This window comes from Toxorhynchites rutilus, chromosome 2 (genome assembly GCF_029784135.1).
Source record: "Toxorhynchites rutilus septentrionalis strain SRP chromosome 2, ASM2978413v1, whole genome shotgun sequence".
Taxonomy (NCBI): domain Eukaryota; kingdom Metazoa; phylum Arthropoda; class Insecta; order Diptera; family Culicidae; genus Toxorhynchites; species Toxorhynchites rutilus.
Genome location: NC_073745.1, coordinates 141,258,768 through 141,281,853, shown reverse-complemented (window position 1 = coordinate 141,281,853; position 23,086 = coordinate 141,258,768). Strand labels below are relative to the sequence as shown.

General features: G+C 36.4%; 1 protein-coding gene across 9 annotated transcripts in view; it reads left to right on the top strand.

Annotated features, from left to right (window-relative positions):
* The window catches only part of LOC129770491 (ecdysone receptor), a 680,728-nt gene that overhangs the window by 521,702 nt on the left and 135,940 nt on the right, over nt 1-23,086 (top strand). For 3 of the 9 annotated variants that reach the window (XM_055773368.1, XM_055773367.1, XM_055773366.1), the window contains exon 2: nt 1,154-1,948. The exons of 5 other annotated variants lie outside the window; for them this stretch is intronic. In XM_055773368.1, coding sequence (XP_055629343.1) covers nt 1,474-1,948 — 475 coding nt within the window. In that variant the 5' untranslated portion in view covers nt 1,154-1,473. Of the gene's footprint in view, nt 1-883; nt 1,949-23,086 lie in introns of all 9 variants that reach the window. One more of the 9 variants, XM_055773365.1, reaches the window with a different exon arrangement.

Genomic DNA, 23,086 nt, shown 5'->3' with positions numbered 1-23,086 from the left:
TCACAATGCACCGGATTCAAATCACACGGGAGTAGGTTCCGAAGAATTCCACTAATCTACAACCACAATGACCCAGCATTCAGAAGCATTTGTTATTTACGAAACGAGCGAGATCATACAATCAACGAAACCTGTTCTACTGAATTCCTTGAATTGAGGAACCTTTTGATGAAAAAAAAACACGCAAACTTAGAGGGGCCAATAACCGGATCTCGATCATAAAGTGCAGAGCTCATTAGCTGTGGGTGCTCTCGGTCCAAAACATTTAAAATTATGAAGCTGTATGGTTATATGTATTTCCGTCGAAAAATGTTAATCCTTATTTATGGCACGGTGTGATAGAGGTATGTGACGTGTGATGTTTTGGGCTTAATGTCGACTCAAAAAGTTGGAATCTGGCAATTACTTCAACTTGTGCCAAATCTGCAATTGTTGTGTCAAAATGACAGCTGAAAAAAATACCGTCTGACTTGAGACAGATTCCTCCAACAAAAGAAATCGAATCGATTATTCGGTTATTAGTTATCCTTGCGGTACGAGGATGTCGACATTCCAGTTCTTCACATTTGGATTCTCCGAATTCCATTTGCATAAATTATTTCCCAACAAATAACTTAATTTGTGTGATCTCATGAATTTCCAACTCCAACCGAGTTCTCTGTAAACGCGATCGTATCGACGCTGGTGGCGATCGTTGTGTTAATTGTGCAAAGAAAAACTGTTTCCGGAACAACTCGTCTTCTCAGCCCCGACGAATCCCTGCAGCAAAGTTCGTTCGACTTCAGCGCTGTGTATCCTCGGGTGAGTATTTTTTCCGTACAACATCAAGGCTAACTAGGTTTTTTTCCGTTTCCATTTCTTATCACACCCTTAACAACAACAGCAATAACTCTATGAAACGCGCGCAACTAGACGCAGCATGAAACTGGTTCGATCGGTTCCAACCTGGTGCACCATCGGCAGTAACTATGCCGAGTCGTTCGGCGGAGAGTAACAACCACAGCTACAGCTGCTATTCCTCATTCCAAGGCCTTAACGATGGCCTGATGTATAGCGATAAGAATTCGCGACAACGTTAGGGATCAACCGAAACGGCGGGTTATTGTTGGTTTCCGTTAATTTTTTTTTATTTTTGTACCCTCTATTGCAAAAGTTTAGTGACCTGTTGTAAAGTTTTAAGAGCTTTTAAGGAAAAGTTTTCGTCGATCGAGCGTGGAACCTGTTTCTGTTGTGTTCGCTCATGAAAGGCCTTTAAGAAGTGGAAGAATTAATCGGAAGCTCAAGTTATTGAAGAGAGGGGAAAAGAAGTTTGAAGTGTTTCGCATATTTTGAAGATTATATTCTATACTGTTGAACGGGTGTGAAGAAGTGTGATTGGGTTCATAAGTAACAATCACACCGAAGTGAAACTCTCGAAGGCCGGGCAAGACTAAAGTAGCGGCAGAAGCAGCAGTAGGGAGGTCCGGCCACAAAATGATGAAAAGAAGATGGTCCAACAACGGCGGTTTTACGTCGCTCCGGATGCTGGACGAGAGCAGCTCGGAGGTTACGTCCTCATCGGCCGCTCTAGTGATGTCCCCCGGAATGACCATGTCGCCGACTTCGCTCGGTTCGCCTGAGTACAACGATCTGGAACTGTGGAGCGCGTACGAAGAGGGTGCGTACAACGGCCATTCGGTGCTGTCGAACGGTAACAACAATATTGGTGGCTGCGGGGCCGCCAACAATTTGCTCATGAACGGTATCGTTGGGAATAATAATCTGAACGGGATGATGAATATGGCTGGCCAGGCGGTACAGGCCAACGGGAACAACATCCAGCATATCGTGGGAAATCTGATCAACGGGATGAACCAGAGTCAGACGCTGATTCCGCCGCTGCCCTCGATTATCCACAACACAATCATGAACACGCCGAGAAGTGAATCGGTCAATTCCATTTCATCAGGTGAGTTAGGGATTTTTGTTGTATTGTACGATTTTTCGATCAGCAAGTGGCCGAAAAGGGCATGGGAACCATTAGAAACCCAGGTTTGCTTGAAAAATATCCGACCTTTGTCTATGAAAATATATACGTTTACTTTTATAATTCTCTAGGTCTAGATTAAACCTGATTGAATTTATCAGAAAACAGTAAATATATACTATCTGAAGGAAAATCTAATAGTGAAAATTTATCAGAAATCTGAGAAAATCTATAAGAAGTCTATGAAAATTTATCAAAAATTTGTGAAAATGTAACAGAAAGCTGTGAATAAAACTATCAGATATTTGCGAATCAAAAAATCAAAAAAATGTCACAAAAACACACAAATCGATAAGTCGAAAGACTTAAAAAATCATTATATCCCGAAATTGAGAAATAAAAAAAATAAATAAAGAAAAAAAAATTCAAATTCAATTCAAATTCGAATTCAAAAGTAGAAAAGAATTCGAAGAATCGAATAATTCGACAATAAGAATCAACTAATGAAGAATTAAAAAAAACTAAAGGTATCATAGATTCAAAAAACTACGAAATCGGAAATTCCAGAATCGAAAAATCGGAGAATCAAAAATCATGAAATCAAAAATCGAAAAAATCAGAAATTAGGTCAAAAAATTGGTATATCGATTAGTTGATAATTCGAAAAATCAGAAAATAAAACATGGAAATTCGATACATGAAAAAAATCAAAGTTTCGAAATAGAAAAGTACAATAATATAAATGTTTCAAAAAAAAAACAAAATTCGACAATTCGAAAATTTAAAAATTTAAAAATTTAAAAACAGAAAATTTTTAAGCATTTATTTTTTTTAAACTTAAATTTCCAAAAATATTATAATTGAATTTGTCGATTAAAATAAAAAAATTAAAAAAAATTAATATAAAAATTGGATTTGAATTTGAAAAATTACGATTTAAAATTTCATATTTTTGAAATTTAAAAATTTTAAAATTTCAAGATTAAAAAATTTTAAAGTTATAAAATGACAAATTTTCAAAATTTCATAATTTCACTTAAAAATTTTTTTCATAATTTCACTCAAAAAAATTAATTTTATATTTTCAATATTTAGCCATTAAAAATTTCAAAATTTCTCAATTTTATAATTGCAAAATTCTATAATTTACAATAACAGAATTTCAAAATTTTAGAATTCCCTAAATCTCAATCCCTAAATTTTAAAATAAAAAAAATTCATAATACCATAGTTTTGGGGTTCAAAAATTTCAGAATTTCAAATTCTCGGTTTACAAAATTTTAAAAATTAAAGATTTTAAAATTTTAAAATATTGAAATTTAAAACCTTCAAAATTTCAAAATTTTAAAAGTTTAAATTTGAAATTTTGAAATTTAGGAATAAGTAAATGTATAAATTAATAAATTTGTAAATTTGTAAATTTGTAAATTTGTAAATTTGTAAATTTGTAAATTCGTAAATTTGTTAATCTGTAAATTTTATAATTTAAAAATTTGGAAATTTGACATATCTCAATTTTATAATTTCAAAATTCTATAATTCGCAATTACAGAATTTCAAAATTTTTGAATTTCTCATAGTTTTGGGGTTCAAAAATTCCAGAATTTCAAATTCTCGGTTTACAAAATTTCAATAAATTAAGATTTTAAAATATTGAAATTTAAAACCTTCAGAATTTCAAAATTTTAAAAGTTTCAATTTGAAATTTTAAAATTTAGGAATAAGTAAATTTATAAATTAATAAATTTGTAAATTTGTGAATTTGTTAATTTGTAAATTTGTAAATTTGAGAAATTGTAAATTTGTCAATTTATAAATTTTTAAATAAAAAAATTGATTCGTACAATCGAAAAAAAAATCAAAAAGGCTAAAAATTTTATTCAAAAATTTCAATATTGAAAAAAAAAGAAAACTGTGTAATCAAATTAAAAATTTCAAGATCGAAACGAAAAATCATAAAAAACAGAATGTCGTAAAATGGAAAAATTGTGAAATCAAAATATTGAAAAGCCGGAAAATCGAAAAATTAAAAAAAAAGAAAATTAAAATTAAAAGAAAATTAAAAACCCGAAAAATCGAAGAATCGAAAAATCGGAAAATAAAATAAGTCTTGAAAACGAAAAAAATTGACGATTGAAAAATAGAAAAAGATGAATCGATTTTGGTTTTTTATTTTTTGAAAACTTGTAAAATTAGGAACCCAATTTCAAAATTTAAAAATCGGAGATAAAAACAAAATTGAATAAAAACGAATAAAAATTCTGGGAAAGGACGAAACAAATGATTATATAACCGACAAATCGACCCAATAAAAAAATAAAATAAAATAAATAAAAAAAATCGAATTATCGAAAGAACGAAAAATTGAAAAATCGGTACATTAGAAAATCAAAAATCAAAAAATTAACAAAACTAAAAAACGAAAAATCTAAAAATCTTGATTTTATGAAACTTAAATCTTATTTTTCAGATTTTTGAGTTTTAAATTTATTGTTTAAAACAAAAATTTGAGAACAACAAAATAAGCAATAAAAAAATCGAAAAATTAAGAAATTATTAAATCGACAAAACAAAGAATCGAAAAGTCAAAAAATCGTTAAATAGTTTGGTATAATACATAAACAGTTGCAAATCGTGAGTAATATTTTTTGAGAGTTTCAGAATTGAGTTTGAAAATGTTTCGTCGGTCCGTTCTATTATTGTTCTTTTTTTTTCCATCCTCTTTTTCTTCAGTTCATCATCCTTCATTTTCTTCGTCAATGGTACATTATTTATATTGCGTTTTTTTTTCGTGCGCTTCGGTCATTTTATATGATTTGATATTGCATCAAATCAGTCTAACGATTTCTGCATCTCAATTTCTCAAATAATTTTACCACCGGTTTTCAGGTATTAATCTCGATATCGTTTCTTCATCTTTTTTAAATTTTCATTTCTGTCAGAACTGATTCATAGACAAGTTGGTTGCACCCGTGGTTCCGATTGTTTTCAAATCACGCTTACTCCACAAAGTATAACCTTTCGCGAAATTCGATATTCGTCGATGACCCATCTCAACAAACGCGGCGCCGTAAGTGTGTGGCGTCGGACTTTGTTGTCTCTGCTGTTTTACATGACCCAGAAAGTGGCATAAATATACAAAAGAAATCCGCATACAATGCATATTTCACACCGATAAATAAACACAGAAATAAACCTATTAGCACAGTACACGGCTCGGGAAGGTGCTTTATCACCATCTTTCACCCTGTTGGGAAACACTTCCCCGAGGGGCCCCGAGTGGTGATGATGGTATGTGTGCAACACGGCATTGTTAAATGAGTGCTTTCTTCTGCTTTTTTTTGTTGGCTTCAAAGAGAGGTTGTGTTTCATTGCAAAATTACTCAAACCTAGCAGAAAAAAATTGCAAATTAAAACGAAGAGTCCCTTGTTTTGTTACCTTCTCGATAGACGGAGACAACTTCAGAGCCAAAGGGAACAAAGCTCGGCGCTGTATTCGTCGAAGGTAAGCGCGACCATTGTGTTGTATCACGAGCCCAGTTGGAAGTGAGGAAACGAGAGGGGGAAACATTCGACGAGATTCAAGGAAACCCCGAAAACTGTGTCAGTGATGACGAACGAACGAACGAAGTGCTTCCTCGAGAGTCTTTCTTGTATCGCGAACTTTGCCAAATGACGTACGGAGCATACGAATACATGATGGTGATGATGATGATGGGGTGTGTAAGTGTGTATATTGTGGGTATTCGGGGGCAAAATGGGGGGGGGACATTTGTGCAATCTCTCTCCACGAATCTAACAGACGGATACGGCCGACAGCGGACGGCTAGACGTGACGATTAAACTTTCACTGCTGCGAGGCACTTTTATGCCCGGATATATCTAGGGCAAGCCGCAGACAGATGGTAATGAGGTAAACTTTGATTCACGGCTGGCGATCAACGGGGGGCCCCCAGAGCTCATTGTTGTCGGGAATCTTAATGGTACAAACACACACCCGGTGTCCATGGAGTGGAGCGCTATGGTAGTGATGGCATTCAATGGTGCGTTTTGGTTTGTTGGGGTTTTCGGTGGGGAGCAATAGGCTGTTGCAAAATTACACAAAGCGAAATTCGCATCGCGACTGGCATTTCTGAAGGACGTCCGCGCCATTCGTCGAAGGTCTGCCCGTCAGTGCCGGAATACCAATGTGGGTCGCTGCCATGTGCTGATAATGGAATCAACCAAATAGCGCCGCCAACGTTTGGAAATGCTCTATGGCCCGCAAGTTAGTCATCCTCGCCTTCGGTTGCAAAATCAGCAACAACTGGCAAATTTGATGACTCGATAATTCGTCTGAAGTGTCGAACGTTATTAGATTTATTCGAAAATTATGTTGCGAGAGGAAAGTGTCACGCAATTCAATTACTTTCCACCATAAAAAATTCCAAATTCGTGGAATTATCCTATTTTTGTCCCTCTTCCTAATGGGCTCTGCTTTTGTTCCATGTCCGGCAATCTAATAATATTTATTTTCGCACCCTCCTCCCAATTTTAGTGCAGCGCGTGCTGTCACTCCTGAGCGCGCGTGTGTATCAATTTCTCTACTGACACACATTCGCTATAATTCTTAGCGCGCACGCATACACACCCACGCACATTCCCCCTTTTTTTTCTCTATTCGTAAATGTCATCTCGAGCACACCAAGAGCGCGTAAATCAACGGAAGATTTCCATGCGATATCATATTTCGTTTCTCCTGACACATCTCGCCCTCTCGATGCGTGTTATGGTAGCCGTAGTCATTGACCCAATTACCGAACTCGAGCTTCGTTATGATGTCCCAAAAACATACCGCACACCGCAGCCCCGTTGTTTCACTTCCCCACACCTAGAGCACATCGTGATTCTCCGTCGCGTAAGAATGATCACCAGCATCAGGCCGAAGTGATGCTGACTGTGGATTCAGACAATACGCAAACGCACGCCATTTTTTGCTTGTTCCTTTCCCTATCTCATGTGTGTTATCCGCGCGCTTTGAAGTATCCACATAATTCGCTGATGAACAATCACACCTAGTTACAACGCATTGTTTTATGTGTGTACGCATAACCGGGTCAAATCACCACGGAATGGTGGCGGCAGATGTTTCTCGGCTTTCTTCAAGTTTTATGCCCGCAGCACCAACGACAACTGTTGCTTCATTTGACGAGCATGCGTAAATTTTGCGGCGGGGCCATAACTTGTCAAGGTAAAAGTGCCAAAAAAATGGACGTTTTTATCCCGCTATAAGATTCACTTTTGGTGAATGAGGTCGCAATTCGATACTGTGGAACTTTGGCGAGTCATAAAAAATAGTCGGACGCAGTTAGAACAGGTATGTGTGGAAATATTTTTCGCATCGCCTCTCGAGTGACTTCTCGAGAAAAATGGCAAAGAACATTACCATAAATTTAACGATTATCGAAAATAAGATTAGCCAAATTCTGAGAAATTATTAAAGGTGCCGTAATCTCACGCTTGCATCATTCGAAACAGTTTTATGGACATTGAATCAGACAAATGTCAAAGCAGAATATTTCAATTAGTTCAAAATAAGATTGGTTTCTTCTCTCCGATTTTCCGATATCAAGATTGACACTGTAAAACATGTGAACATTTTGATTGCATGCCTTCTCTCGAAAATGGATCCTGAATAGATTCTAAATGATCCGCTTGAATGGATTGTCGAAATTATTTTGTTGCTAAGTTGGCACCACTTAAGCAATATAGACGTATAAACGCCTTTCGAAGACATATTGTAAATTGGAAAATTAAAAATCGGTTGCGTCACGAAGAATTGTTAAAACGCTTTTATGTTTATACATATTCATTTATTGATGGATTTGGATGGTTAGATTGATTTTGCATCAATCAATTTGTAACCTCTCTAACAATCTATTGCAATATAATAGGTGTACCGGTAAGTTTCTTCGGTTTTACAACAGATGAAGTAACATGATTATTATTCCAGTGAATCAAATTTCTAGACATTCGTTGGAAAGCTACTGTCATTGCGCTTCTTTTTTAGTTTATGTCAAAAAATTGAAGCGTAAACAACATAGTTTTTTTCCACATCGAATATGTCGAATTTCGTACCAACGTTTGCCCGTTTTAAAAGTGGTAATTTTGACTTCGAAGACGAAGAACGTTTCGGACCGCCAACAAAGTTTGAAGATGATGAATTGGAGGCTTTACTCGATCAAGATCCATTACAAACGAAACAAGAACTTGCAGATACACTTGGAGTAGCTCAACAAACCATATCCGATCGTTTGAAAGCAATGGAAATGATCCGAAAGATAGGACATTGAGTGCCGTATGAATTGAAGCCGTTGAAGACGTCGAACGCCGTTTTTTCACGTGCGAAGAACTGATCCGACGGCATAAAAGAAAGAGTTTTTTGCATCGAATCGTTACTGGCGATGAAAAGTGGGTCCATTACGACAACTAACGTCTAAACGTCCGGCAACATATGGATACTCCAGCCATGCATCAACATCGACGGCCACGCGGAATATTCACAGCCAGAAGCTTATGCTGTCTATTTGGTGGGGCCAGCTGGGTTTGGTGTACTATGAGCTGCTAAAACCGAATGAAACAATTACGGAGAACCTCTACCGACGACAATTGATGCGTTTGAGCCGTGCACTGAGGGAAAAACGGACACAATAGATCAAAGACACGATTAAGTTATTTTGCAGCACGACAATTCTCGGTCGCATGTCGCGAAACCAGTCAAAACATACTTGGAAACGCTGAAATGGGAGGTCCTATCCCACCCGCCGCATTCTCCAAACATTGCTCCGTCCGATTACTACCTTTTTCGATCGGTGCAACATGGCCTGGTTGACCAGCACTTCTCCAATTCTGAAGAAGTCGAAAATTGGATCGATTCGTGGTTAGCCGACAAACCGGCCGATTATTTCCGCAAATGGATCCGTGAATCGCCAGAAAGATAGAAAAAAGTTGTGACTAGCGATGGACAATACTTTGAATATTAAATTTGTTATCATTTTTGCATAATGAAGCATTAATTTAAAAAAAAAACCAAGAAACATACCGGTACTCCTATTAGAAAATTATATATCTTTCAAAATCAATTTGTTGAAATAACGTAGAAATGGAAGCTAATTTTCCATACATTCCGTTTTTTGTTCTGTACATTTCCTTGCTTTCCTGTCCGTGCCGAAAATAGTCACCGCAAATCACGTGAAAGTTTTGTTCGAAATGCAAATGCAGTGCTTGCTCTTCGGACAACTTAAGATCCTCAAGTTTGCAACTTATTGCAATGGACGAAAGTATAAAGTATAAAGGGCGATTTCTATAGCATCTATAGCACTTACTAATAGAACGAGCAATCCCAAGTACCGCACTCCATTGATAGTCTTCCAAATGAGTTTCTCCAACAATAAAGGGGAATAAAACTTGACTGTTTAAAGCCCCTATAATACATTGCACGAGAATTTAAACGAGTGCACTGCAACTTCGATTTTTGAAATGCTGTAACATCATGTCAAATGATGACACGTGATTATTCAACATGCATCGTTTTAACCTTTTGCGGTCGGAATTTATTTCCTTTGAAAGAGATCCTTTTATCATTCCACGCTAATACAATTTTGTATATACCGAGTACAGTTACCTATTATTCATGGAAACTCCGTATAAATTTGTGAAAAAGTTCATTAGACATTAAAATTCGTGAACTATTACATCGTTGAAAAAAGAATTTAGTATGATTCGTTGCTGTAGTGGCTGAGAGCAGACAAACGACCGCAAAGGGTTAAAAATAGAAGTGTGTATATATATATATATATATATATATTTTTTTTTTTTTTTCTTTTTATATATATATATATATATATGTGTAACATCAGCCCTGAACTACGAGTGAGTTTGTCCTGCTCTTCTAACTACTAATGATAAACTTTGAAGTTTTAAGTCTTTACAATTGAGATGCATACTCAGTGCAGTGCGCGGATTGACAAAACGAAACAAACAAAACCACGTCAATAATTTGCACTTTTCCGAACCACTACAATATTCTACTGGAATTAAATAAAATAAAATGATTTGGTGTACGTTCGTCACAATTTAACTCGTGAACAGATCAACGAATTTAAATGATTAAAAGAAACAAATTAAAGATTATGAAAATCAAAAGGAAGTATTGAATTTAATCTCATTCGAAAAGTTTTCCATTCAAACACCAATTGGAATAAGTGTGGCGTTTTCTATCATGTAGCGGAACCGCGGGTAATACGGACAGTGGGGGTAATATGGACAGGTGGTGGATTTGTATAGTTACATTTTGAATTTTAGATTTCTGTTAATGGGAGCACCTTATACATGGTGTATGGCAATGAAACGGACAGTTGCCAGTGGGAGTGAGATGGACTGTGAAAAGTCTGTTTAATCTATTCCTAAGGAATGCCCTGCGTCTATAAATAGAAATCAAATCGTTAAACGTGGACTGTTTAGAAGCTGATTGGAACCAAAAGTAAAATAGCAGAGGATCTGTCTGTTTAAACTGCTCAGAAGCACGATATCACTTCTAGATTTTTGGATTTTTGGAGTTTTGGATTAATTCGATTTTTAATCATTTACCGGACATTCGTGATTAGTTTTTATTTAAATTGTTTTTTATACATATATTTTTTTGTTTTTTTCGGTATATAAATTTAGTTTTTGATTCATCCTTTTAAAGTCAGAAAATACTAAATTATTTCTCATATAAACAAAGTACGTATTTTCGGAATCTTTCAGGAGGTGATAGAGGATCTTAATTGATGAAACAAAATCCTTCTACGCATATGTTTGATTTTCAAAAAATGACATATTTATTATCTTTTCTTTGCCTTAAACTGTCTCTTCTTCAAAAAGTACGCTACTTAGGAAGACTTTGTTACTTCCATTTGAAAAGAGAGAAATTCAGTACAGGATACAGTTGTGAATCATCTAAATTAGTGTATTTGATAACATTTTGAAAGTGAAAATCTTAAAAGATAGTGGTTTTGAAGGTGTTATTATTAATTTTATCCTGAAAATTCATAATAAACTTGATTCTTTCTCCTAACTAAATTAAAGCTCTCTAACTGCTCAACAATGTGTTCTTTGATTCCCAATTTCTATCTTTCTTAATCTGGCTACAATATGGTTATAAACAATTCCTGGAGAGAATTCAATCAAAATCTTCAAAATCACGATTTTTTACTCCACTGCATATTGTAGGTTTTCTTGAAACAAATCGAATTTTAAATATGAAAAAAATGTTTTCAAACTCTGTCTAGAATTGTATATAATCGAGTCTGTCTATAATCCTGTATTTAACCTGTATCTGAAAAAGAATGGTTGGGCTTGCCTAAAGCTAATATAAAAATATAGGCAATGGTAAAAATTGGATTGAAATTTGGAAATAAATATGACAAACATGCTGCACTTTGACATCCTATCTTATTGTATGATCTGTGACTAAGCCTTAACATTTAATTTTAATTGTTCTGCCGTTCTACTGCAGTTGTGTTAAATTTTGCTTAGTTTATGCTGTGAATGTGTATTCTTAAATGAACTTCATTCTTATTGTTAAATTAATTTGGTATATAACTTAATATTTGACTTTGTTTCTGGTGAAATTTGACTAAACTGATTTTTTTTATTTCTGCCAAATTAGGTATAGTTTGTGTTCGGGAAAAATCGAGAATAAAAAGTTTACCGCTATACTGGTTTTAGTTTCACCTCAGTATATCTGTGTTGAGGTCATACGTTATATGTAATATTATTTAAAACCTAGAGATTGTTGCTGAAGCCTTCTCGACGTCTCATCGTCTGTGTCTGTGGCTTTGTGACACACACAGCTGCGTTGAAGCTGTTTCATATTTCCATCTAAATTGTAACTGAACATGGCTATCTGAAGGTTTTCCTTTCAATCCTTGAATCCATTGGTCCTTTCTTTCAATATTCGTTTCCCAGTCTTTCTATTAACCCACATGTATTCAAACGTTTTTCAACGTTACTACTAAACATATATTTTTACCATAATGATGTATTTGGAAAAGTTGTTGGAAATTATAAGCAAGTTCATAAAATTTCATGAACATAACGGTATAACACTACAGACATATTAAAAGGGCCTATTTACTTTAAAAAAAAACAATAAATTAGAAATATTTTTTTTTATATTTGGAGAATGGCTGCATTTAGAAGGAGATTAATAATGAGCTTTTTTGTTTTAAATCACATCAGGATTCATACTTTTTTTTTTTTTTAAATGATTGTTAGCATACAAAAATTCGAAGTTTTGAAAATTCATAAAAAATCGATTTTCCACAAAGTTCGTCAAAAATAGATAGTAACTTGGACTTATTTTTTTATTTTTCTACATGACTTCTAAAACATACGTTATCTTAAAAAATTACTAAATCTAAATCACCAAATTGAAATCTTTTTGCAGCATATTCAAGGTATGACAGATGACTTTTGATAAAAAAATAGGGATTCACACTGGATGTTTCGTAAAATATCAATTTTAAAAATGTTTGGTTTTCATATGCATTGTTTGACTCTTCCCGCAGAACAGGGTAACTTGAAATGTGATGGTTAATGTGCAGTTTTGCTTCGAACTATCTACAATTGATTTATGAAACCCTAATTTGAAGGAATTACATATAAATATTCGGAAAAAAGGGTTTTGGTACACGTAAGATGTGGGGGAGTAGTTTCATACACGCAAAATGTACACTACATACTAGGAATTAATATACGAAACAATAACATCGAGGATACATCGAGGAGAAGCTATCACATCAGAGTAGAGCCACCTTAAATGACCACTTATGAGGTTTATGGGTTCATTCAAATGTTCAAATGTTACGTAACGCACTCAGAAAGGGAGGAGGGGATGCCCTGTGGAAACTTGTTTAGAAGTAAATCTTAGCATTTTTATGCAAATTACCATTTGTTACATGTTATGTCAGCCATTCCATGGCAAACCGATATACTGGTTCTCAGATTTTCGTGAAAAGTGATAGTTTTGTTCTTCTTCTTCTGTTACCCGATGGTCCAAAAAATCATTTTTCCCTTTTTCCCAAAAATGACCTTTGTCAAAAATTTATTACTTTTGAACTACTGGACTGATTCAGATGATCGGCATGTCAAATTAAAGCCTACTAGCTAGCCTTTTTTGAAAAAATAACACACTTGCCAATTAATAGAATTATAGTCACATACATCCAGTCTAGTCACATAGGAATATTGAACGAAAACTGAAAACATGTTAACTTTGAAAAATCTTAACATAAAAACTAAAAATAACACCTCTCTGGTATTCGGATATATTATGTGAAAAAAACTCAGCTTTCAGGAAAAAATATAAAAAAATATGGCGCCCTTGGTCCCGAGATGATGTAAGTTATAAAAAACAAATATAATCAATAATTACGAAAACAAAATCCATTTTTATTTAGAGTGTAATATTTTTTCAAACAAAACTAGCTCATTGGCTTTAATTTGATATGTCGATCATCTGAATCGGTCTAGTAGATCAAAAGTTATGATTTTATGTAGTGGAAAAAATGGGAAAAAATGTTTTTTTGGACCATCGGTTAACTTTAAAAAATTATAACTCAAAAACGAAAAAAAACGCCTACCTAGTTTCTAGATATGTTATGTGAAAAATACTCAGATTCCAGAAGAAAAATTTAAAAAAATTAGCGCCTTTGGTCCCGAGACCATGAAAACTATAAAAAACTTTTTTTTTTTAAATTTATCGTCATTCATTCATATAGCAATATATGACAAATAAGGTCCGGCATCTGCATCAATGTTTAAAAAAAAAGTCGATTTTCACTGGTTTCAACTTATCCCAGGGTTGAAAAAAACATGGGGTGAGTTTAAATGCTTAGGGCAATACGGAAAAATGTGATGTGATTCGATTATATACAGTTTGGAAAAAATATTTTTTTTGTATTTCAAATATGAATTATTTCAAGAACAAATGTAACCTTTCACCGTAAAAATGTAACTTAAGTGGCTATTACTGTGGGGTAAAGATCGTGATTTTTTAAGATTTTGCTTGAATTTTCACCAAGAATTGTTTATATTGATATTGCAGCCAAATTGAGAAAGATAGAAGTTGGGTGTCAAAGTAAAAATTGTAGGGCGGTTAGAGAGCTCAAATTTAATTGATAGAAACAATCTAGTTTAATATACATTTTTACGATGAAATTAATAATAACACATTAAAAGTTATTAACTTTTAAGTTTTTCACTTCCAAAATGTTATTAAAATGAACTAGATGTTCCACTACCAATTCCTGTACTAAATTTTCCCATCGTTCGGATGAAAGCAACATAATTGTATTCCGTAGCGTACTTTGTAATGTAGAGCCAGTTTGAGGCAACAAAGTCCGAAACAAAAAAAAGTTCAATAACTCTGTCATTGTTGAAATTCGAACATATGCTTAGAAGGATTTTTTTCATCAAATTTGATCGTCTATCATTTCCTGAGAGAATTTTGATAAATTTATTTTTTTCATATGAGAAATGTGTTTTCTGACATTAAGGGGATGAATCAAAAATCAAATTCCTCTTTTATATTCAAAAAAAGAAAAATACATGCAAATTATTTTTTTTTGTAAATAAAAAATGAGTATTAATTTTGTTTCTCAGTGTATATTTTTTCACGTTAAAACATCAATACTCTATAACTCTTTCTAAGACACTTTCGGTACGACTCATAGTTTTTGAGATATAAATTATCAAAAATTTCTCATACTAAAATAGATACGCCCTTTTCAAAAGTTACGCTTTAGTAAAAAAATTCCCTATTGCTGTGGAAAACTCATATTTACTCCAACCCAAACGGAATACAAACTTTCATTCGAATCAAAAATACGTGTTTATAAAATCTGCATTTTCAGGACGATTTCATTTGGAATTACTCTTATACAGAAATAAAACGCAAATCCGTATAAATCAGTAGAAACTGTATCAAATTTCATAAATCTTCGTACATTTCCGTAGATCTGGCATCTCTGAATCAAAGTAGTGAAATATCGATCAACAACCGTTACATTGTAACAATCGTCAACTGCTTGTAACCCGATCCGTAATCCATTCTTTTCTCTCTTTTCCCCTTTCGCGCACTATCTCACAGTTTACGTCTGCGGAACGATCGAAACGAAAGTGACTCCGTCGGCAAGATCACCATTTTCGAGACCACCTCCGCCGCGTCGACGACCACACGAATACTACCCCGCGCCGTGTTGCCCTTGTTAACTAGTGCTCTGCTGCTGCTCCAATCATTTCTTTTATCATTTCTCTTTCGTTTTCCACTTACTTTCTCCGAACTTGACTCCGTTTTCTTTTTCATTTCTCCTTCCATTCCCCCGTGGCATAGCGAGTTTCAGTCCCCCCGAGTTTTTCGTCATAATAATCGCCGCGCATTTCTCTTTCCCCATAGAGCGGCCCGCCGAGTACCGAGCACCGAGCACGATCGATGTCGAAGAAGTCGTGATCGTGAACGGGATTTCGTAGTACGTGTGCTGATCGGATTTTACACACGCCTGGTACCCGAGTCAGGGAGGAGGGATCGCGCACGGTGGCTGGTTGGCCTACTTTTTGGCTGCGTCTCTTTCTGCGTGTGTAATGTCATCGATGCCATAGTTACTCCCCCTTATTCCGCGCGGCGAGTGACGTGAGATAGCAAAGTTTCGCGCTTAATTGTGGAAGCTACTTTACTTTTCAACTTCTTTTTGATACACGAGTCGATAACATATGAGGACACAACTTCAAATCTCACCTAGTGACGAACTATCGTCACGCCATTCGCCTACGGAAATGCAGTGACTTGAGTCATCTCACCTCATTCGCCGCGCGGAATAAAGGGAACTGTTTCAGATGTTGTCCACCTCACCGCCGCCCTCGCCATTCGTTCGAAATTGTGCGTACGACGTGCGTGTGACCGTATGTGTGTAGGGGTATCTTTCCAGCATTGAAAACGAGAGGGGAAATGTCGTAATTGTATACATTACTTTTTACCCATTGGTTTAAATTTAAAGTTAAACATAGTGTCTCGAATTCAATTTGTTTTTGGGGTGTCGAGTGTATCGGAAGTTATTGCTTTTTAAATGGGACGCGGGGTGAAAATGGAAATGGGAATTCTAGGTACGACGACGATTTGCCTCTATGCAGTCGTCTAAAAGCGCGTTCCACATGTTTTATGTAAATTGAATTATATTCCGTGAAAATGTTAAGATTATTCATGCATTCGTGGTTGAAAAAAAACTACGATTATTTTGTTACCTACTGTCAGGCCCGTCAATCAAGCCAAACGAACGAAGGTCAACAAACAGCTTTTTTACAGCCTATACGCTAACAGATATCCTACACCGCGTCGCGAACCAACCTCAAGGCTTGCGTACCAGCATCAAACGTGTATAAGGCTAACATTCGAACGATTTCTAAGTTTCTAAACTGGTATCTCAGCATTCGCATGTGCGTATTCGTCGTCGTTGACGTCGGAGAGAACCGGTTTCCTACCAGCAGATTATTGGTGCGTACCGAAAGTCCGTGCCAAAGCAAATCACCAATCACCAAACCCCCTCCCCCAACGCACCCCAACGATCAAAGTGGTGGCGACGCATGTTTTTTTTTGCGATACAGCAGCCCCACGATCACAACGATTACCTTTAGAAATGGTAACCAACCGTTTGCGCTGCGCGCTCACTTTCAAAGTAATCGACAACATGTGGCGGCTGCGACTGCTGCTGCTGCTGCTGCGACGGTGGGTGACTCGAAAAGTCATTAGTTTTGTCCTCGTTTTCCGGTTTTTTCCCTCCTCGCGATCGACGGAGGAAATACGATGCCGAAATCCATCACATTAACGCAATTAGAGCATCCGAAGGGGGTGGAGATCGAGGAACAGAGAGAGAGAGAGAGGAAGTGAGGGACGCGTTCGGTTCTAGTTTGTCAAAATGTGTCCTCCTGCCTCTTATTTTTGTTCTGAGTGGGAAACCTGAAAATAGATCATCTCGATTTTTGAATGTAACTAAGCTCTGAACTCTAGCGGGGAGGGTGAGTCCTTCTGAATGAAGAACAAATGAAAGGAAGGAAAAAATAGAGAAAATAAACTGACATGTGTGCTTTGACAGACAGACAGGCTGGCTGAATGAAACGTTGTGTAGAAATTATGCAAACGGCGGCAGAGGAAGATATGGCGCATATGTGTCGTCGGGCAGGGGAAATTGCAGATGAAAAACTGACAGCAGCCTGAAGGAAAAGCGCGTTTCGAATGAAATCAAAACCAAGATGGGAACACATGTGAGATAATACAGAAGGTTTTCTGTTGTTTTTTCATTCAGTTCAGATCCAATATTTTTTTGTTATCTTATTTTTTTCACTTAGACATATTTGGAACCCACGTTTTGGGGGTTTCGTTTCCCCTCGAAAATGTTTTCATTCAGATTAAAACTGTTCCTCTTGGAAATACACGAGTGTGTATAAATTAAGCCAGACCCACCAGATCACTTGTTCTATAATTTTTTGCATAAAAAAAAAGAACGTCGTTCTTTCACACATAAGTGGGTTCATTCGCATTAGTCTCGTCAAACAAAATCGTTTCATCTAAACAATCTAATCTTGAAAATTTTCAAACAGAAGACGAAAAATGCTTCGACAATCTGCCGTTGTGATCAACTGCCCGCCGTTCAACGAATCGATATACGAGGAATAGTGCTCCTCCTATATTGTTAGCCCAGTAATATGAATATATTTATTTATTTATTTATTTATTTCCATCTAGCTTGAAGCCTTAATGAAATGTTTCATGATGAGGAAAAGCCCTTTCGAGTAAACGTACTCATGAGGGCATGAAAACTTCATATCTTTTTGTGTTTGAAACAAATAACAATAACTTTACAATAAACGGTTAAGTTGAATTAGAACATACATAAAAACATATTGCACCTCAAGTGATCAAAAAATAAAACGACGGGTGGGTAATGTCGGGGACATAACCGGAGTGACGTAGGACTATACAAAGGGGACAGCTTTTGTTAAATATATATTTTTTATATATTGTTTTATTTTCTTCTCCTACTTGAATACCTACCTATCTACCTGAAAAATGGATTAGTTTACTGTTTACACTTTATGAACATGTTGATGGTTCTGAAAAGAACCTTTGGTGTTGTGTTTTTGTTATCACTCGATATCCCCATCTTGTTCGGTTAAACCTTCCTGTTTAGCTATTGCGTTTGCCACTCGCCACAGCTTTCACAGTTGGAAAATTTCTTCCCATCCAGCTTGTGACATGTTGTTCAGTAAATTACATTTAATGCGACGTGCCGGAGAAACACTCAGTGTCGCATTGGAGGCGATTTTAACCTGTAATTGAACATTTGCGATGACAGTGGTACAGTGTCGACTTTCAATGTGGGTCATAATTTGGACTCCGAACTCTATGTTTACAAAAATGTCGCATTACAGATCCATCCAATTAGCTAAATGTCGAGCTAAATATAAATTACTGTACTTTCAATCTAGAAACAATTTAAGAATTGGTGAAAATTGAATAATCGGGAAAGTCCCCAACCATCAATAAGCTCAGCACAACTGCCAAATTCTCATACTCATACTATCCTGGCAAACAAATTATGAAAAAATCAATTTGCCAAATTCTCATACTCATACTATCCTGGCAAACAAATTATGAAAAAATCAATTTGTGTTTAATAATTATTTTGGATATTGTTTTAGAAAGCATTAAACTGTATTTCGTAAACTCTTTTTTGTAAGGTTTAATGGCCCTGAATAGCGCCGTGGTTTATGGTGGCTGCTTTTGCCACCAAAGCAGTCTGTATAGACAAACTTTTTCCTTCTTCTACCTGCTGCCGTTTTGCGATTGCGCTTGCCACTCGCTGAAACTAATTGTTGCCTTGATGAGCGCCGAACCGAAGCTGCTCTGTTCTTGATGCGGGTTTTCTGATTGTCGTGAGCAGCTTTGCAAGCCAACTCGAGCACTCCGACGGCCGAAACTCTATAATCGCTGTTAGGTATACTGGTGCTCCGGCACCAATCCGTTCGGCCTAGTTACCCTTGCGGAGCAATCGGTGAATGCGACCAACAGGGAACTGGAGACCTGCACGGTTCGAGTGAGACTTTGCCTTTCCCTTAACTTGTGCTCCTTTGTTACGTCCACACGTCCACGTGGCTGCTTGTTTTCTTTTAATGATGTGATGCAATGCGATGTTAAACGATGCCGTACAACCACACTGGTTTACGGTTTGAAAGAAAATGAGATATTTTTTTGAGGTCCGCGCGTTTTATACTCTAGCGGTACACACTCACAGGATAGAGCCAAATCGGCAGACTCAGCCAAAGGGGCGAGTCCAACGAGACGAACGAATGAGCGTTAAAAGGCAGCGATGGCAAAAAACACATTCATTACGATTTGTTCGCTCGTTGGATTCACATGCAGTTGTTTCTAACAAACACAAAGGCACCGAAGAATAGTGGAATAGTGGAAAAGCCGCCAAAAAGTTCGGCACGGCGCAAAAGAATATCTCGGAAACCAATAAGAAGAAAGAGAAGGAGTCATTTGCTATCTACATCATTTAAAGTGATGAAGCAGGTTCATTCCGATACCGGTTTCTCATCGAAGGCGCTGAGCGTCATGAGCTTCGTCAATGCATCTTCGAGCGTATCGTAGCGGAAGCTTCGCGTATGACCCTATACAATAAGCGGTCAACCATTACGGTGTGGGAAATTCAGATCGCAATCAGTCTGTTGCTGCCCGGTGAACTTACATGCGGTTTCCGAAAGTACCAAAGAATTGACGAAGAATACCAGCTCCATGTAAAGAGCGTTTTCCGACTGCTGATCCGGAAGCAAACCCTAAAAAGGGTCCTTTTCAGGACCACAAAATCATCTTTAATCTAAAGAGTTTATTGTTTTGTTATCACTCGATATCCCCATTTTGTTCGGCTTCCTGTTTAGCGATTTGTTGCCACTCGCTTTCACAGTTGGAAAATTTCTTCCCATCCAGCTTGTGACATGTTGTACAGTAAATTACATTTTATGCGACGTGCCGAAGCACCACTCAGTGTCGCATTGGAGGCGATTTTAACTTGTAATTAAACATTTCCGATGACAGTGGTACAGTGTCGACTTTCAATGTGTGGTCATAATTTGGATCTCTATGTTTACAAAAATGTCCAACTAAATATGTCGCATTACATGTCCGTCCAATTAGCTAAATGTCGAACTAATTGTAAATTACTGTACCTTCAATCTGGAAACAATTTGAGAATTGGTGAAAATTGAATAATCAGGAAAGTCCCCAACTATCAATAAGCTCAGAACAACTGCCAAATTCACATACTCATCAGATCCTGGCAAACAAATTATGAAAAAATCAATTTGTGTTTTATTATAATTTTGGATATTATTTTGTATTTCTGTATTTCGTAAACTCTTTTTTGAAAGGTTTAATGGCCCTGATAAGCGCCGTGTTTTATGTAATGGTTCCAATTTAGAAAACTTAGTACTCGTGGTTTAAAAAAAACCATTTCGAACGCCCTCGATGCCGCCTTGTTCTGGTTTTGCCACCAAAGCAGATTGTATAAAGAACAAACTTTTTTCTTCCGCTACCTGCTGTCGTTTTGCGATTGCGTTTGCCACTCGCTGCATCTGCCTGTTGTTGTCTTGATGTCCACCGAACCGAATGTGGTCTGTTCTGAATGCGGGTTTTCTTATCGTCGCGAGCAGCTTTTCCACTTCGGCGGCCGAAACTATATAACGCCGGCTAGGTGGACTGATGCACTGGTACTAACGCGCTCGGCCTAGCTACCCTTGCGGGGAACTCCAGACTAACACGGTTCGAGCGGGATTTTGCCTTTCCCTTCACTTTTCCTCCCTTGCCATATCCAACCATGGCTGCTTGTGTTGGTTTGTTGATGTGTTGTGATGCGAAACGATGTGGTGTACGGTTTGGATGAGAATGATCGTTACGGAAGGAAGGAAGGTCTTGTATTATAGAGACTTTAAACTTTTGCAGTTCATTCGTCTCTAGCCTTGAGAAAGGCCCTTTGAAAACTCTACTCTATTCTACTCCAGCGCTACCACCTCCACCCTCTTGCCTTGAGAAAGGCACTCGATCCCTCGCCGTCCAGCTCGTCCAGCAACGATGTTGTCCAGTCGGTGTCCACACAAAGAATGATCGTTACGGCTTTTTTTTTCACTTAAATTCTTTTTATTTCTTAATTTGGTTTACATTATAATAAAGTACTACATATCAAGTGATCAACCTAGGGTTCTACATCTTTAAGTTTGATCGTTACGGCAGCGGAGCGGGGATTTTTAAGCTGACTGGCTGGCTCGAGAATTACGCATGTGTGAGACTGCGACCAATGTTTCGTTCATTTTTTTTTCTTTTTCCTTTCCAATCGTGCTTCATTGTATTTCGCTGCTGCTCTGATTGACCGTTTTGGTCGGTACGATTTGAGGAGCACAAAATGGACCAATCAAAAATGGGCACATAGTGCATTTGGACAATGCTTGATATTTCACAATTATTCATGCGTAAACGTTGTGACCATATTTCCGCTGCATCGGTTTCACCCAACAAAATTTTTGCAACAAATACAGCTTGAGCGCCTACGTTCCAGTGTATCAAGTCTAAGCAGCCTGCATCGATGTTCATACGGTAGTAAATTAACGGGATCTCGCCAAGGAAGGTTGCGTAGAGCATATCTCACGAACTTTCTTTGTATTGACTCGAATCTATTTATCCAGGTGCTATGATATGGACATCACACGATGGAATTTGAATCTAAAATCGAGCGTACAAGTGCACAATAGAGTGATCGAAGGCAATGAGGATCGTGGAATTCATTGGCTATTTTAAAAATGAAACCTAATTGTCTATTGGTTTTTGATCCCATTGTAATGAAGGCGGAACGTCAGTCCTAAATCAAGGATAACTCCCAGGTCACGTATATGATTAACGCGTACAAGAGGTTGGCTGGAGATGTTATAGTTGTAGGTAATCGGATTCAATTTCCGATGAAACGATATTACATTGCATTTTGAAATACTAATAGTTAGTAAGTTTTTGGAGAACCATTCTTCAAAAGTATCAAGCTTTGAGATCGGTATATATCACGTCAACTTGTGAACCGGCATCTAGACTACGCAAGCAAAATGAAGTAAACTTCCTCAATGAATAAAAGATTTATTGCTATATTAGAAATGAGGTTCAATTTTTCGGCGGCAGAGAATTACTTTAGGCCATATATTCTATGGTCATAAAGTACCGGATTTTTTTGAAATACAGTCAGTCAACTCTCCCTAACTCGATATCCAAAGGGACCATCGAGTTGGGGAGGTATCGAGAATTTTCATAGTTTTTTTTATGTCATAAATTGTCATATATTAGGGTAAGTGTCCCAATTATGGTATGAATTTCAATTTTTGATTCATTCCCTTAAAGTGAAAAAACACCTTTCTCATATAAAAAAATGTTTTTTTCCAGAATCTCTCAGGAGGTTATAGACGGTTATATTTCACAAAAAAAACCTTCTACGCATATGTTACAATTTCAACGATGACAGAGTTATATTTGTTTCGGACTCTGTTGGCTCAAACTGACTCTACATTGAAAAGTACGCTATGTAATCCAATTCTGTTGCTTTCATTTGAAAGATGAGGAAAATTAGTACAGGATATAGTAGTGTAACATCTAGATTAGTGGATTAAAATAACCTTTTGGAAGCGGAAAATTTAAAAGTTTTTTTTTAATTTGTAATTATTAATTTTATCCCAAAAATTCATACTAAACTTGATTGTTTCTATCAATTAAATTAAAGCTCTCTAACCTCTCTACAATTTGTTCTTCGACGCCCAACTTCTATCTCTCTTAATTTCGCTGCAATATCGATATGAACAATTCCTGATGAAAATTCAATCAAAATCTTCAAAAATCGCGATTATTAACCAACTGTACTTATAAAAGCCACCTAAATTTCACTTTAATGTTGAAAGGTTATTTTTTTTCTTGAAATTATTCATATTTGAATGATAAAAAAAACTTTTTTTTCAAAC